This window comes from Hyperolius riggenbachi, chromosome 12 (genome assembly GCF_040937935.1).
Source record: "Hyperolius riggenbachi isolate aHypRig1 chromosome 12, aHypRig1.pri, whole genome shotgun sequence".
NCBI classification, from domain to species: Eukaryota; Metazoa; Chordata; class Amphibia; order Anura; family Hyperoliidae; genus Hyperolius; species Hyperolius riggenbachi.
The window spans coordinates 31,858,560-31,875,126 of record NC_090657.1 but is presented as its reverse complement, the minus strand read 5'-3'; the positions used below and the strand labels follow the sequence as shown (position 1 = coordinate 31,875,126).

The following is a 16,567-nucleotide window of genomic DNA, read 5'->3' as shown; positions in this document are numbered from 1 at the left end:
TCTGTGAATGCAGCCTCACCCTGACAAGATACCTTCATAATTGGGCTCTCTGCTTCATTGTGGTCTCCTGTTTTTGTTTGTTTAACCACGTCCCCCCAAAGGGGGGTTTTACGCTAATGCACAAGAGCGATTTTCACCTTTCAGTGCTCCTCCCTTTAATTTGCCAATAGCTTAATCACTACTAACCACAATTAAATTATCTAGCTCTTGTTTTTTCAGCACTAATTAGGCTTTTTGGGGTTGATATTTGTTTTCAGTAATTACTTTATTTGCTATGCATTTTAAAGGGAAAAACAGGGAAAAATATAAAAAAAAAATACAATATGTCTCCAATATCATCCCTTATCATCCCTTATAGTTTTAATATAAACACTGCTACTGTGCATAAAACCCACACATTTGATCTGCCTATTTTGTCCTGGTTATCACAAGTTTTAATTATGTCCCAAGATCCACGGGGGAACTGCACACCTACCATGGAGGTGCAGGATTAAAAATATCAAATTGTAAAATCCAGTAATCCGCACACTCTGTATGAACCAAGTTCAGAGTTTTAATCAGAATATCGTGACATACGCCATTCCATCGACCAACGATTCGTTTCGGGGCCACGCAGGGTCCCCTTTGTCAAGGCAGCAAAACACCATTTTGTGTTTGATTTATAAAAATGTCCTGCTAGAGCCTCTTAACAGCTTCAGGACATTTTTATAAGTCTGCTTGTCATTAAGTGGTTAATGTGCAACGAGCCATTTATTTTGTAGACATTATCTGTGACTTGGTACTGTAGTGCTAACTGTCTTTCACATGTAATAAATAACCATAAAAGCAGTACTTGTGTCTCACAGCATTCTTTGTATGTTTCACCAGCGCAAACTGGAAGCAGAGCTGTTACAGATTGAAGACCGCCACCAGGAGAAGAAAAGGAAGTTCTTGGAAAGTACTGAAGCTTTCAACAATGAGCTGAAACGGGTAATGCTTTGCTGTGTACAAAGAGAACATGACTTGCAGTGCATTTTAACAGAATACCCAAGCATGCAACGAGATAAAAACAAGGAACACCAAGAGCCCCAATAGTGTAATATACTGGTAAATGGTTACTAGATAGAGTAAATATTAATACTCACAAACCAGGGTTACCATTAGGCAACCACTGTAAAGGCAGGTGGGGAGATTTTCCTGACCCCACTCAGGAATAAGAAGTCGCTCTCTGTAGATGAGAAAAAGGGGTTCAACCCTCCACCCAGGGTGGACTCAATATTATGCAGGAGAACAGAGGCGCCAGAAGGATAAAAGGAAGCTAAATGAGCTTAAAAACCAAATTCTTGGTAAATAGAGGAGGTAGTGGTGGACTTACCTCCTCCAAGTAGACACACAACGACTGTAGTAAACACAGTCAATATATTTTATTTATGAACTCCAAATATGCAACGCGTTTCGCAGGTTTGATCCCGCTTCATCAGGCAATAACAACGGAGCAATAGCATATGTTGTCAGTAGAAGAGCCAGGCACCTCTGCCTGGCATCTCAGAGGTGCCTGGCTCTTCTACTGACAACATATACTGTTGCTCCGTTGTTATTGCCTGATGAAGCGGGATCAAACCTGCGAAACGCGTTGCATATTTGGAGTTCATAAATAAAATATATTGACTGTGTTTACTACAGTCGTTGTGTGTCTACTTGGAGGAGGTAAGTCCACCACTACCTCCTCTATTTACCAAGAATTTGGTTTTTAAGCTCATTTAGCTTCCTTTTATCCTTCTGGCGCCTCTGTTCTCCTGCAGAATACCCAAGCAGCTCGGGGTGACCCAAACCCACTAGGAAGGTATAGGGGACCAAAAGAGACCGAAAAGCCCTCCTACTGAAAAAACAATGCTTGGTGTGCTTTGCCTTCTTAAAACAGAAGGTATTTGCATGTTTAGTAACTTTCAGTGTGGCCATGATGTAATTGTCTAGCCCAGAGGTGGGCAAACTACGGTCAGTGGGCCGTAACCGGCCGGTTTGGCTATTTAAAGGTACTCTGAACACCTCTCATGGGCATGCCTTTAAGCCAGACGACTTCCAGCAAAGTCATGCTATGACCCCTCTGGAGGAACCTCTTGCAATGGCCATGCGTGTCACTTCCTCTTCCTGCTTCATTCAGTGATGCACTTCTCTAACAGAGAAGACAGGGGTGACCCGGAAGTTATAACATAGCCAAGATGGCTGCCGCAATGTTTAAATTGAAATTGAACGAAAACTATTTAGCGTAGAACGATGATTCAGGCATCAAATGAAAGAGGAGAGCACAAGCTACAGAAAGGTATGCAACTTTAAGTACTTTGCAGCACTGGTTGGAGTCTTAAAGGCATGCCCATGAGAGGTGCTCGGAGTCTCTTTAAGTCAGACCGCCAATGCAAGGCTGGATTTAATACCACAGATTCAATACTCAAATTTCCATTCAGAAATTAAGCAATTGGGTGAACGGAAGTAAATAGACTAGTGGTTAACACACTGCAAGCGAGATCCTGGCGATTATCCTTCACTAATCGATCTGTGCGATATTGTGCCTCTATGCTCTAAAACCGCCACCCGCCCCTCCCCCCCCCCAAAAAAAACAAATTGTGCCGATCAAAATCACGGAACCAGTAGTCGATTCCTTTGCGATCGACCAACATTTTCCATCTTGCTTCAGCGAGTAAATGTGTAAATTTGGGCAGATATTGGTCAATTACCATATAGCAGAATAGAACACAATCCATTTAACGCCAATCCTATTACAATTATTGAATCGAACAGGAAAATCCAGTAATGTACAAGCACCTTTATGAATCGACGCTGTCTGTCATCCGACCTCACTGCTATCCAGCCTTGTGATGGGTCGCCACCTACTGGCCTAAAATGAACCTGCACAATTTTATAATAGGTTTTTTGTTTGTTTTTTGTATTTGTTTTATTTTTTTTTATTGTTGAGCAAATAAAAAAGCATATTTTTCGCAAAACCCTGGATTGTGTGAGCAGAATTTGCAGATTATGGCGGTGTGGCTAGAAATGGTTTAGAAAACTAGAATCAAGGCAAGGTTCAGAACAATGCACCAAATGTGCTCTAGTTTTGTCCTGGTGACTTCATTATTTTAACCACTTAACGACCAACGCCGATAGGTGTCGGCAGGTCGAAGTGGTGTTTCCATGGAAGCGGCCGTTCGAGCGGCCATTCCATGTCCGTTCATAGAGGGTTTCTCCGTGAACAGCCTGCGAGCCTCCGATCGCGGCTCGCAGGCTAATTGTAAACACACGCTGCAGCGCCGTAAAGGAGATCGGCGATCCCCCGCCTCTGATTGGTCGTGGATCGCTGGCATCTGATAGGCTAAAGCAAGGAGGGAAGGGTGGAGAGGGCAGAATAGCGCTGCGGAGGGGGGCTGTGAGGAGCCCCCCCCCCCGCAACACTTAAACAGACGGCAGCGATCAGGACCCCCCCAGCAGGACATCCCCCTAGTGGGGAAAAGGGGGGGGGGGAAGAGTCTGTTCGCCATGCTACAAACACGATCTGTGCTGTGGGCCCACACAGCACAGATGAGGGGAAAATTCCCTGGTCGTCAAGTGGTTAATTTATAAAAAATAAATTGAGTAGACTAGAACAATTATCAATCCAATAGCCTATTTCTCTAATTATCTTTCTGACTCAAATCACATAGTATGAGTTAAAGTGGAGCTGAACTCTGGCACAGGACAGAAGGGAAACCTAGAGAAATGCACCCTGTATGTATTTAGAGAGTTTAGCCTGTCTAATGCCCCCTCATCTGACTAATCACAACTGTAATTTGGTCCATCAGCTGGCTGCCTCAGCAGAGCAGCTAATTTGTAAACACTGGATGTTAACCCTATGCCTGATTACACAAAAGCAGGAAGTACACACATTGCAGATTTATTTCAGGATTTGTATCAGCTGTAACACAGAAATATTTTATATTAAAGGTTATTATGCTGTTGCTTATCTTTTAGAGCAGAGAAGTTCTGAGTTCAGATTTGCGGTATTGCTTAAAGGAGTTATCAGGCAAGTTTAATTAAAATAAGTGCTACTTACCCAGGGCTTCCTCCGGCCCCAAGCTCCCAGCATGCCGTTCGCCGCCGCTGCCTCCCAGGTCCCCGCCGATGATGTCAGGCTGATCTCCTGCACAGTACGCTCCGGTCCACGTGGCGGTGATTGACAGCGCCGCTCGCACAGGCGCAGTACAGGCCGACTTGGAGGTCGGCCCGACTTCATCGCCGGGGACTGGGAGGCATGCTGGGGCTGGAGGAAGCCCTGGGTAAGTAGCACTTATTTTGATTAAAATTGCCTTGATAACTCCTTTAAAGAGACTCAAAAGCTAAGATATAACTTATCATGAAATAACCTAACTCAGTAAAATATATAGATTTGTGATAAAAATAATATCTAATTCTTACCACATGCTACTGCAATCAATCAATTCATTCATAAGCCACTCCCCCCTGTCAATTTTGCCCCTGGCGATTTTTCTTCTTTTGCCTGGCCAGCTCGCACAGCATTGTGGGATTGCTGACATCACTGGCAATCCCACTTACAGAGCCCGACCCACGAATGGCTCAATTTGCAAAATCTCGAGAGATGATGCATGGTAAACTTCTGCATCATCTCACGAGTGAGACTATGAACACAGGCTGAAGCATCTGCACAGCGGGGAGTGACACACGGGGAAAAGGCAGAGAGAGGCTGGTGGCTGCACAGCGGGGAGAGAGATGATTTAGAGACGGCTGCAGGAGGTTATCTACAATGTCATCAGTCCTTCCTATCTGCACGGGATTTCCCAGACATAGTTACACAAAGGGGAGGGCAGAAGACTGGAGGGGAGGACAAATGCTGGAGGGGAGGCACAAAGCTGAGGGTGTACTGTCCCTGGCTTCAGCATGAGAAGCAAGATGGCGGTGCTACAGCAGATCTAAATGTGAGTCTATTCTATGCACTGCAATATACCAGATGTAAACTTTTTATGTTTATCTAACTGTACACAGTGCATAGATTGCATATATGTATTGCTGTTCAAACTTTTTTTGGCTTTAGGTAGTCTTTAACCACTTTCCGACCGCCTAACGCCGATTGACGTAAAGTCCTGGGGCTCTGTTTTGCAGGAGATCGCGCGCATCCCCTGCTTGGGGGGCGGAGCTCCGGCCCGCCTTCAGTCTACGAGCGGCTATTGCCGCTCAGGAGACTGTTATACGGCGCGATCGCCGTCTATTTACACTGTGCAGCGCTGAGATCCTGGGGGACAAGAGAGCGATCAGCTTTCATAGGCAGAATCCTATGACAGCTGATCGCCGTAATTGGCCGGCTGTGGGGAGGGAGGGAGGGAAGGGATTTAAAGGAACAGGTGTTTGTTTGTTTTTTTGTTTTTTTTTAAAGCTGCAACAAAAATATTTATTAAAAAAATAAAATAAACATGGGGGGAGCGATCAGACGCCACCAACAGAGAGTTCTGTTGGTGGGGAGAAAGGGGGGGTCACTTGTGTGAAGTGTTGTGCAGCCCTGCAGCTTGGCCTTAAAGCTGCAGTGGCCAATTTCACTAACAATGGCCTGGTCACTAGGGGGATTTAGCCCTGCAGTCCTCAAGAGGTTTAAGGCACTACATATGGCAGCCTCCATATACCTCTCACTTCAGTTGTCCTTTTTAAGTTCAAAAATTTTGTGTAGCTGTGTTTGCCTGTGGTAGTGCACCTATCCATGCAGGCCTAGGACCACTAGGTCCTAAGTGGTTTCCAATAAGCAGGTTGTAGACTTGCAGTTGCTCACCATCTATATGCTGTTAAGTTGTATACCTGAGGCGATATGTGACATGAGACTGCTTCACTCTTGTCGTTCGCTTGTTGGGAATATAGTCAACTTCACTGATAAGCAACTTAAAGCCATAAAAGTTTTCCTGGCAGAATACAACTTCTGAGGGCAGGGAGAGATAAAATACATGAACTAGTCAGCTTTTTCTAACTCTGGGGCATTTAAAAGGATGCCACTGATTAGAGACCTTAAAACATTCAACATACTTTGTAAATGTTTAAACATAAAAAAAACAACTCTGGGATACTTCTAAATGAGGAGGATAAATTGTTTACCTCATCAATTTTTTTTTTTCACTACAGTTCCTCTTTAAGCCTGTATATTCATGTAGACGATGTACTTTTTCCATTGTAACCTGGGGATGCTGGGGAATGTAGTCAGGCATACATTTTTCATCCTATTTTGGATGCCACGTGGTCATGCCTGATTGGATTCACCCCACAATTCAAACCAGAGAGGAGAGTTACTAAGCTGCCTTGGAGTTTGCCACAAATAGCCCATTTTGTCTGGCACTTTGTGTCTACACACATCTTTACCGTATTTTTTGGACTATAAGACGCTCCTGACCATAAGACGCACCTACGGTAGGTTTAGAGGACAAAACCCAGGGGGAAAAAATGTATACTAAACCTGGTGCATCCATGGTAAAGGGGCATCTTGTGGATTATGAGCGTTGGTGGGGGCTCAGACAAGAAAGCAAAAGGAAGGGTCGGCACTACAGCTCTTTCTGCATGTATGAGGGAAATGGCAGGAAGCAAGCCTTCTTACTCTTTGGTGCAGACAGCGTGCTCAGACTTAGGCATATACAGGATATGCAGATTGAGAAACAAAGTGGATCAGTCGGCACTTGCTGTGAACTGTCATTTATTCCAAAAGGTGGTAACATATCACATCATCATTAGTGTAATGGAGGTAAACATACCATATAGAAGGCTGTGCGATGGTGGTGGGTGCTAGGCACAGGGGAGCCTTACGGCCGTTTCGCGCTAAGCATGCGCTTCTACGGAGGCTGCCTCCACCATCGCACAGCCTTCTTTATGGTATGGTTACCTCCATTACACTAATGATGATGTGATATGTTACCACCTTTTGGAATAAATGACAGTTCACAGTAGGCCTGAAAGATAAATCGAAATTAAATCGAAATCGCGATCACCAAGATCACAATTTTAGAATCTTGAAAGCGGTGAATATCTTGATCACATCATTTCCACATGAGTAAGTTTGGGGAAGCGAGTCCCAGTGCCCGCAGCGTTGTACATACCTTCCATCCTCTATCGCCCTCTGCCGCCTCTTGTGCTTGGCAAAACTTTGGGTTCCTGTATATCACATGATATACAGGAAGTATGCCGTGCAATAGAGCCTGCAGGAGGCAAAGTGGATAGACGGGCATCGCTGGATTCGTGCTTGAAGCTATGTCCAGAACTGATGCAACTTGGGTGACAGAGGAGGCACAGAGAGAGACAGCGTGGGGAAAGAGAGAGACGCAGGAGACAGAGGGGGCACAGAGAGGCACAGGGGGCACAGAGAAACGGAGTGGGCACAGACACAAAGGAGGCAAGAGAGAGACCCAGAGGAGGCATGAAGAGGCAAAGGGAGCACAATGAGAGACAGGGGGACAGAGGGGGAACAGACAGGCACAAAGGGGGGGAATAAAGCTTGATTTGAAGGAAATCGTAAATCGAATCGAAATCGTAATTTTGGACAGAAATCGCTCAATTCAATTTTTTCCTAAAATCGTTCAGGCCTAGTTCACAGCAAGTGCCGACTGATCCACTTTGTTTCTCAATCTTGTGGATTATGCCCCCTTGTACCCTTTGTGTCTCCCTGTGGCCTCCTCTGTCCCCTCTGTGTCTTTCTCTGTCCTCCTTGTGTCCTCGTCTATGCCCCTTTGTGCCCTCTTTGTCCCCGTGTCCTCCTCTGCATGGGCACAGTGCAGGGAGTTCCCCACATTGCGGCGGGTTGGAGTTTCGTATTGGCAGGTGTTAATAAGTCAGGAACTCCCTGCATTTGGACTATAAGACGTATGGTCCCCCCCAAAACACACTTTTGGAGGAGAAAAAAATGAGTCTTATGCCCAATCTACATGATACGATTCTTTGTATGATTCGATTACGATTCTATTTACGATCCGAGTAAATCCAACATGTCCGATAGGGATTCGATTCAATTCGATTTTTCATTGCAAAACAATGGCAAAACGAATTGAATCGAATCCCATCGGACATGTCAGATTTAATCGGATCGTAAATAGAATCGTAATTGAATCGTACAAAGAATCGTATCGTGTAGATGGGGCTTTATAGTCCCACAAATTTGGTTAATGTTGGGCTTTGAATAATTTATGCAGCTAATTACAAGTGTAACTTTCTTGTTTTTCACATAGTTGTGCACCATGAAGGTGGAAGTAGATATGGATAAGATTGCAGCAGAAATCGCACAAGCTGAGGAACAGGCCCGCAAGCGTCAGGAGGAGCGAGAGAAGGAAGCAGCAGAGCAAGCTGAACGAAACCAGGCAACAGCTGCAGCCGCTGCTGCTGCTGCCGCCGCCGCTGCTGCAGCTGCCGCCGCCGCTGCTGCCACTGCAGCTGAAGAGGAACCGGAAGCTCCCAAGTCTGAAGAGAAGATTGAGGAGGAAGATACTGCTATGGAAACAGGTGAGTTGCCAATATTCATATCTGAGGGGAATGATTTATGTTATGTGCTAGTAAGGTACATTCTAAAGCTTCATATATATATGCTAGACTGACTGAGAGTGTCTACATGTACATCACCCAAAGTCTACCGAGGTTGCTTAATGATCCAGCATGGCAGATGTTTAAGGGGCAACCTTACTCCACCTACAAAAGTCAACCTGTTATCGGGGAGGGGGGTGTCAGTTGTTCCGATATAATTGGGGCTCCATAGTGTAACCCGCAGGAGTTCAATCCACACGGGCGACACAAATTGAGCATTTGTACGCACCTTAATAGCCTCCTCCCCTCTCTGTTCTCTTCCTCACTGCTCCCACACTCCTCCCCAATCTGATCTCTGCCTCACTGCTCCCACACTCCTCCCCACTCTGATCTCTGCCTCACTGCTCCCACACTCCTCCCCACTCTGATCTCTGCCTCACTGCTCCCACACTCCACCCCACTCTGATCTCTGCCTCATTGCTCCCACGCTCCTCTCCACTGTGATCTCTGCCTCAGCGCTCCCACACTCCTTCCCACTCTCTCTGCCTCACTGCTCCCACACTACTCTCCACTCTGATCTCTGCCTCACTGCTCCCACACTCCTCCCCAGTCTGATCTCTGCCTCGGTGCTCCCACACTCCTCCCCACTCTGATCTCTGCCTCAGTGCTCCCACACTCCTCCCCACTCTGATCTCTGCCTCACTGCTCCCACACTCCTCCCCACTCTGATCTCTGCCTCATTGCTCCCACGCTCCTCTCCACTGTGATCTCTTCCTCTCTGCTCCCACACTCCTCCCCACTCTGATCTCTCCCTCACTGCTCCTACACTACTCTCCACTCTGATCTCTGCCTCACTGCTCCCACACTCCTCCCCACTCTGATCTCTGCCTCACTGCTTCCACACTCCTCCCCAGTCTGATCTCTGCCTCGGTGCTCCCACACTCCTCCCCACTCTGATCACTGCCTCAGTGCTCCCACGCTCTTCCCCACTTTGCCTCACTGCTCCCACACTCCTCCCCACTCTGATCTCTGCCTCACTGCTCCCACACTCTTCCCCACTCTGATCTCTGCCTCACTGCTCCCACACTCCTCCCCACTCTGATCTCTGCCTCATTGCTCCCACACTCCTCCCCACTCTGATCTCTGCCTCACTGCTCCCACACTCCTCCCCACTCTGATCTCTGCCTCACTGCTCCCACACTCCTCCCCACTCTGATCTCTGCCTCGGTGCTCCCACACTCCTCCCCACTCTGATCTCTGCCTCGGTGCTCCCACACTCCTCCCCACTCTGATCTCTGCCACATTGCTCCCACACTCTGATCTCTGTCTCACTGCTCCCACACTACTCTCCACTCTGATCTCTGCCTCACTGCTCCCACACTCCTCCCCACTCTGATCTCTGTCTCACTGCTCCCACACTCCTCCCCACTCTGATCTCTGTCTCACTTCTCCCACACTCCTCCCCACTCTGATCTCTGTCTCACTGCTCCCACACTCCTCCCCACTCTGATCTCTGTCTCACTGCTCCAACACTCCTCCCCACTCTGATCTCTGCCTCAGTGCTCCCACACTCCTCCCCACTCTGATCTCTGCCTCAGTGCTCCCACACTCCTCCCCACTCTGATCTCTGCCTCACTGCTCCCACACTCCTCCCCACTCTGATCACTGCCTCAGTGCTCCCACACTCTTCCCCACTTTGCCTCACTGCTCCCACACTCCTCCCCACTCTGATCTCTGCCTCATTGCTCCCACACTCTTCCCCACTCTGATCTCTGCCTCACTGCTCCCACACTCCTCCCCACTCTGATCGCTGCCTCATTGCTCCCACCCTCCTCCCCACTCTGATCTCTGCCTCACTGCTCCCACACTCCTCCCCACTCTGATCTCTGCCTCACTGCTCCCACACTCCTCCCCACTCTGTTCTCTGCCTCAGTGCTCCCACACTCTTCCCCACTCTGATCTCTGTCTCACTGCTCCCACACTCCTCCCCACTCTGATCTCTGTCTCACTGCTCCCACACTCCTCCCCACTCTGATCTATGTCTCACTGCTCCCACACTCTTCCCCACTCTGTTCTCTGCCTCAGTGCTCCAACACTCCTCCCCACTCTGATCTATGTCTCACTGCTCCCACACTCTTCCCCACTCTGATCTATGTCTCACTGCTCCCACACTCCTCCCCACTCTGATCTCTGCCTCACTGCTCCCACACTCCTCCCCACTCTGATCTCTGCCTCACTGCTCCCACACTGATCTTTGCCTCACTGCTCCCACACTCCTCCCCACTCTGTTCTCTGCCTCATTGCTCCCACTCTGTGACTACCTTAAGGATCTGTTTTTATCAATGATGCTCCTCCTTTCTTTGAGCTGCTGGATTGTCCATGCAGTCACAGACATGTCCCATTGGAGAGCAGCATCTGGTAGCCTAAGCAGAGGGTTATTAGCGGCACTGGAATGAAGGGGTGAATATAAAGTCATCTCTGCACAAGCTGATGTTGAACATTGCCTGAAGAACTGATTTAATCCAGTCATCTTGGAGTTAATGTTTACTGATTGACTTCATGACACTGTTAATTTCACGTCTGTGTTCAGATCAGCCATCTTGGCTACCAATTAACCATTTAAGGACCAGCAGTCTCTGGGCACTTAAAGACCAGAGACCGCTCGTCCAATCCCGTCGAATCGCCGCACATACCTGCCGCAACCGCCGTCATCGCCGCTCGCCGAGACCCCCAGGACATAGACTCTGCCGTCTGTATGACGGCAGAGTTCCTGTGAGCCGGTCAGGAGCCGCTTTCATTGGCTCCTGACCCTGTTTTTCAATGTAAGCCAATGGGAACGGCTTACATTGAAAGACAGGGCTAGGAGCCAATGAAATCGGCTCCTGACCCGCTCACATGACTCTGCCGTCACAGAGACAGGCAGAGCCTGTGAGATGCGGCGAGAATCGTCTGGTTTGAGCGGCGCGATCGGCGTGGAGCAGCGGAAACGGCGGATGCGCGCTGCGGACAGTGATTGAGATCTACTCCCTGCCAGCCAGGAGCCCACCAAAACAGGGCGTAGACCTTAATCACTGCGGTCCTTAAATGGTTAAAGGTGGGCGGAAGAGTGGGACATTAAGAAGCTAATTGGCAGCCGTAATGATGATTTCTTTAAAACCATTTTTATTAAGCGTTTAAAAAATTAAGGGGGGTGGAAGGTATATTAACATTTCAATATTCAAAGTAAGCTGTAGCTAATGAGTAAGTTTGCTTAGCAACCAAACAAAGCCACTCTTTTCCTTCTACATGCTTACTTGATTTTCCTGATTAATTACTAATTAAACCCCACCTTAAAGCGGAACTGTAACCAATAATTGAACTTCATCCCTATCAGTAGCTGATAACCCATTTCCCACAGGAAATCTTTACCTTTTCTTGAATAGATCATCAGGGACGTCTGTGTGGCTGATATTGTGGTGAAACCCCTCCCACAATGTGATGTCATGACTCTACTGCTACTACATCACGCTGTGGGAGCCTTGTTGCATTGTGGGAAATAACAGCTGTTTCCACCTGCTAAGCAACCAGAATCTCCCTCTGTGCATATGTAGATTTATTTAAAAAAAAAAAAAAAAAAAAAAAATTTTTACCTTATCACATTGTTAGGAGGTGTGGTTAGAGATAATGGGAGTTGGTGCTGTCTAATTTTTTTTTCATGTCTGCCAGTAGTAAAGATGATTACATGCTGGCTGATTGTGGATCAAACAATATGAACAAATAACATGGCGAAATGTCAATCATTTCTTGGTCTAAAGATCTCAGAGGTGCCTGGCTCTTCTACTGACCACATATGCTATTGCTCCGTTGTTATTGCCCAAAGAAGCGGGATCAAACCTGCAAAACGCATTGCATATTTGGAGTTCATAAATAAAATATATTGACTGTCTTTACTACAGTCGTTGTGTGTCTACTTGGAGGAGGTAAGTCCACCACTACCTCCTCTATTTACCAAGAACTTAGTTTTTAAGCTCATTTAGCTTCCTTTCATCCTTTTGGCACCTCTGTTCTCCTGCATTTCTTGATCTCTCTTCTAAGTATCAATTTGCAATGTATTGCTTTAATTTTTTTTTCACCTTTTTGCTAAAGTTCTTTAACCAACCCCTTCCTTGGACCCTATCCCATCCTCCCATATCCCCCTCCCCTACTTCCCTGTGCAGGATCATACTCTGTCTCTGTACAGGGCCATCTCCCTTTGGAGACTTAGTCGCAGACCATATTAGTTTATTTCCAGGGCCCTAAGAGTTCCTATTGATTATTCCATGTGGTATGGAGGTAAGTATGCTACCAGACGAGCCAGAACTACAGCTCTGCTAGGCTAGCGATTGACAAACTAGGTAATCAGATATGAGCACTTTGGCTAGCAATAGCTATAAGCATTGAAAGAGCTCTGTTTGTTTTAGCGCAGAGATGTCCAACTCCAGACCTCGAGGGTCATATCCATGCCAGTATTGAGGTTGGAACGAGAACTGGAGAAGTTCTACTTGATGGACCTTTCCTGATCAGTCCCATCAATTTAATTTGATCTGTAACAAAAATGTGTGAGGACCTCCACCCTTGAGGAGTGGAGTTGGATTTCCCGTTACGGTTTGCTGCACAAGCTTCTCTTCTATTGATCAAATCTTTTTTGTTACACTGTTGTCTAGAAGATAAAACCACTAATTAGAAGAATGAAATAATTTGTCCATCTGCAACTTGCTCATTTCTACCCTTCATACATAACCTTTTTGTGTTGCTTTTTTTTTTTCAGAGGATACCCCGTCTCTGCCCCCTGCAGAGGAGACAAGCGAGAGCCAACAGAATGGGGAAGAGGGTACATCGACACCTGAGGACAAGGAGAGCGGGCAGGAGGCGGTGGACAGCACACTGGATGAAGGAACGAGTGACAGCAACACGGGCTCTGAGAGCAACAGTGGAACAGTGGAGGAGGCAACAGCGGATCCAGCTACTGAAGAGGGGGAAGTCAAGGACTGAGCATTCTGCACCAGTGTGCACAATTCTGTTTGTTGTATGTTAACACGTGGCCTAGCCCTCAGAGACTGAATTCAATCTTTCATTAGTTATGAAGCCTGTAACCTTTCTCGATAGACTTCCACACAATAATTGGTTTGGGACATATTGGCCACCCTCTGTTCAGTGAGCTTGAGGTTCTCTGTGTGTATGGTTCATAGTCAAAGAATCAGAATGAGCAGCTGTCCATGCCACTCGCCTTGTATTTAAGAAGCACTGTAAATACTTGATTTGTTACTAAGAGCTAGTGTACATGCATATTAGTGTCTTCCTCCACAGATACATTTCAGAAGGATGCTGACTGCAGTATGTAGGTGAGATGCTATGTAGCAGCATACGCTATCTTCATTGTTCTTGTTGACAGAAGCTGACAGCAGAAGCGTCTCTTGGGATATGGTCACACGTTACATCTACTGCTTATACGGTGCTGCCACACTAATGTCCATGTACACTTATTAGCCCTTATGCCTGGTACACACTATGCAACTTCCTGTCAGATAGACGGTTCAAATTGATCATTTCTGACAGATCTGAGCTGATTTCTGATTGATTTTTTTTTTTATTACGTCTATACAAAATTGGTCAGAAAAAAAGATTGGACATGTCGGGAAATAATCTTTTCGACTCATCTATCTGATGTGAAATTGCATAGTGTGTACCAGGCATCAGTCTCCTTCAACTCAGAAACTCAGCAGTAGCCCTCACCATATGGGAATGCTTGTTGAAGCAAGTGCTTGTTGAGTTTAGCTGTAGTGCGGAGTGGTCATGGATTAGATACAGCTGTGGCTTTCTCTGTCCATGGGCCCATGTCCACTGTGTGTGGTATTACCGTCAGACTTTTCTTCCCTGCCTCTCCTGTGTTCCTTAGGTTGAATTCCAGCGTTAAATTCAACAGTCTTGAAACATTTGTTAAAGAATGTTTTCCAATGGCCAGTTTCATTAGTGGTTTATATGTGCTCAGCATATGTAGATGTCACTTGCCCCTCAAGATGAGGTCATTCCACAAGAAACCTGAACCCATCCATGCCACTATAGAGTGACTTGATGTAGTGGAAGGACCTGTGCCTAGATATAAAGTGAACCTGTAATCTCCAGGGGACAAGAAGTTAGATGCTTAACGAGGTAGAAGGAAGCCTCTGAATAGTTCAAAGGCTTCCCATGTCCCCGTTGCCCCTGCCTTTGCCATACTTGGACACTCTGAACATATCTGACAAGAGCTTGCAGAATATGTTCTTGCGGCTGCGCTCCCCAACTGAATGAAATGGTGCGTATGGCACCTGTGCAAGTATGGTGCGCCTGAGCAGTAATCAGAAACTGCTCATCTACGAGTGGCTTTGTGCTGCAGCCCCCTTGTTCACGTCAGGTAACTGGGCCGCAAACTGTCAGAGGGTCCAGTCCAGCGGTGGTCGGGTGGAGTACAACGTTACAAGGCTTCTCTCTGCTTACTTTAGTTTCTTTTTGTTCCCCCGTAGACTGCAGGTTTACTTTAAAGCATTTAGTCAGAGACCTAGGACTAAATTGTTTTTTTACGTGGCCAGTCTGATATCCAGTAGTATATCAAGGTTTAGGAGATACTTTCAGTGTATCCTGAATAGTGATGCACAAATTTCTATGTGTCCTCCTCATGTGCCCCTATAGACTCTGAACTAGAGCAATGCTTTTGTAGACTCACCTATGGTCCTTAGCTCCTTCTTAGACAATACTCTTTTATTCTCCTCACCTGTGTTAGATGAATTCTTGGTGTTTGTGTGTTTATAAAACGGTATGCACCAAGATAATTATGGGTGAGCAGGCAAACAAATAGTGAGGGGAAGGGAGCTTGGACAATTGGAAAAAGTTCCGGTCACTGTTTCGGACTAAAGGAAAGTTTTAAACTTTTGATGAAATACGATGTAATGCATTGTTGTTACAGAAGCCTTTTTGTTCATTAATAGCATTTAAGATTACCTTTTGGACTGCTTTTCAGACATGGAAGATGATTCAAACATGTTTACTTGGAGCCATGACAACAGTGAATTGTTTGATGAAGGGCAGTTCCAAAACTCTTTGCACGGTTTGATAGTTGATCTGCGGACACACCCAGTTACCACATCTGTTAAGGTGCTCAATCAACTCTGCTACCTCAGGAGGCTTTAACTGAGGTTTGTTGTTATGAAATGGTGGTTTTGAGCATCAGGCTGACTTTCTTTGGTTGGCTGCCCCTACCACATACTACTTCTGGTAATTAGTGGCCAGGGGGCCAGGCAGAGAAGTGTCTGTGTATGAAGACAGGCACCAGGGTAAGGACACAGTAGTACTGCAGTTATGAGGAATGTAGAGTGGAGTTGTGCATGGTGTTGGGGCAGCTGTTATGTATTGTGGCTGTCCCCATCAAATGCACAACTACTCCATTCTGTATAGTCCCCACAGCTGCTATTGTGCTCCTGGCCCCATGCCTGTGCAACCCTGTAGTTTCGGGACTCTCTAGAGGAAATCTAAATACACATGAAGGCCTCTCGCTGCTTGCATTGCATACATCAAAGCATTAAGTTACATTTTTAATTGCCCCCCCCCCCCCCCGTTCTCCATTCGTCATTCCTGCATTTTGATTTCCAATTTGACCTACAGACAAATCTTAAAGCTGTTGTGATAAATTCAGTGCACAAAGTTGTATTTTTTAACACTTTTTTTATGAACTGCAATTTAAATAAAGGCGACTCTTGACACTGTTCACACGTTTTACTTACTTTTTTATTTGTTTCTGTAGTGAAGGATTCTTAGAATGAAACATTTCATAACCACATAATGTGAGGAGACTAATAGACATTGAATGCTGAAGCACAAAATACAGGAATTAAGTGGAATTCTTGTTGTCCTCCACCTTCAAATAGCCTTACTGCTGTTTCCCCTCCCACATCCCTTCAGAGGCGACACCCCTCAGCTTTATCTCCCGCACATCCTTGTGATCTCACATGCATGCACTTGATGATGTCATCACACAGTGTACGTTGAGGCTGTTGGCACTTCTGACCACAGGTATGAA

At 46.3% G+C, this 16,567-nt stretch overlaps 1 protein-coding gene across 2 annotated transcripts in view; it reads left to right on the top strand.

The window, feature by feature from the left end:
- Positions 1–16,255, top strand: part of SMARCE1 (SWI/SNF related, matrix associated, actin dependent regulator of chromatin, subfamily e, member 1) — an 82,557-nt gene extending 66,302 nt beyond the window's left edge. For both annotated transcript variants that reach the window (XM_068264363.1, XM_068264362.1), the window contains exons 9-11: positions 868–969; positions 8,211–8,481; positions 13,286–16,255. In XM_068264363.1, coding sequence (XP_068120464.1) covers positions 868–969; positions 8,211–8,481; positions 13,286–13,509 — 597 coding nt within the window. In that variant the 3' untranslated portion in view covers positions 13,510–16,255. The remainder of the gene's footprint in view (positions 1–867; positions 970–8,210; positions 8,482–13,285) is intronic.
- Positions 16,256–16,567: the final 312 nt, after the last annotated feature.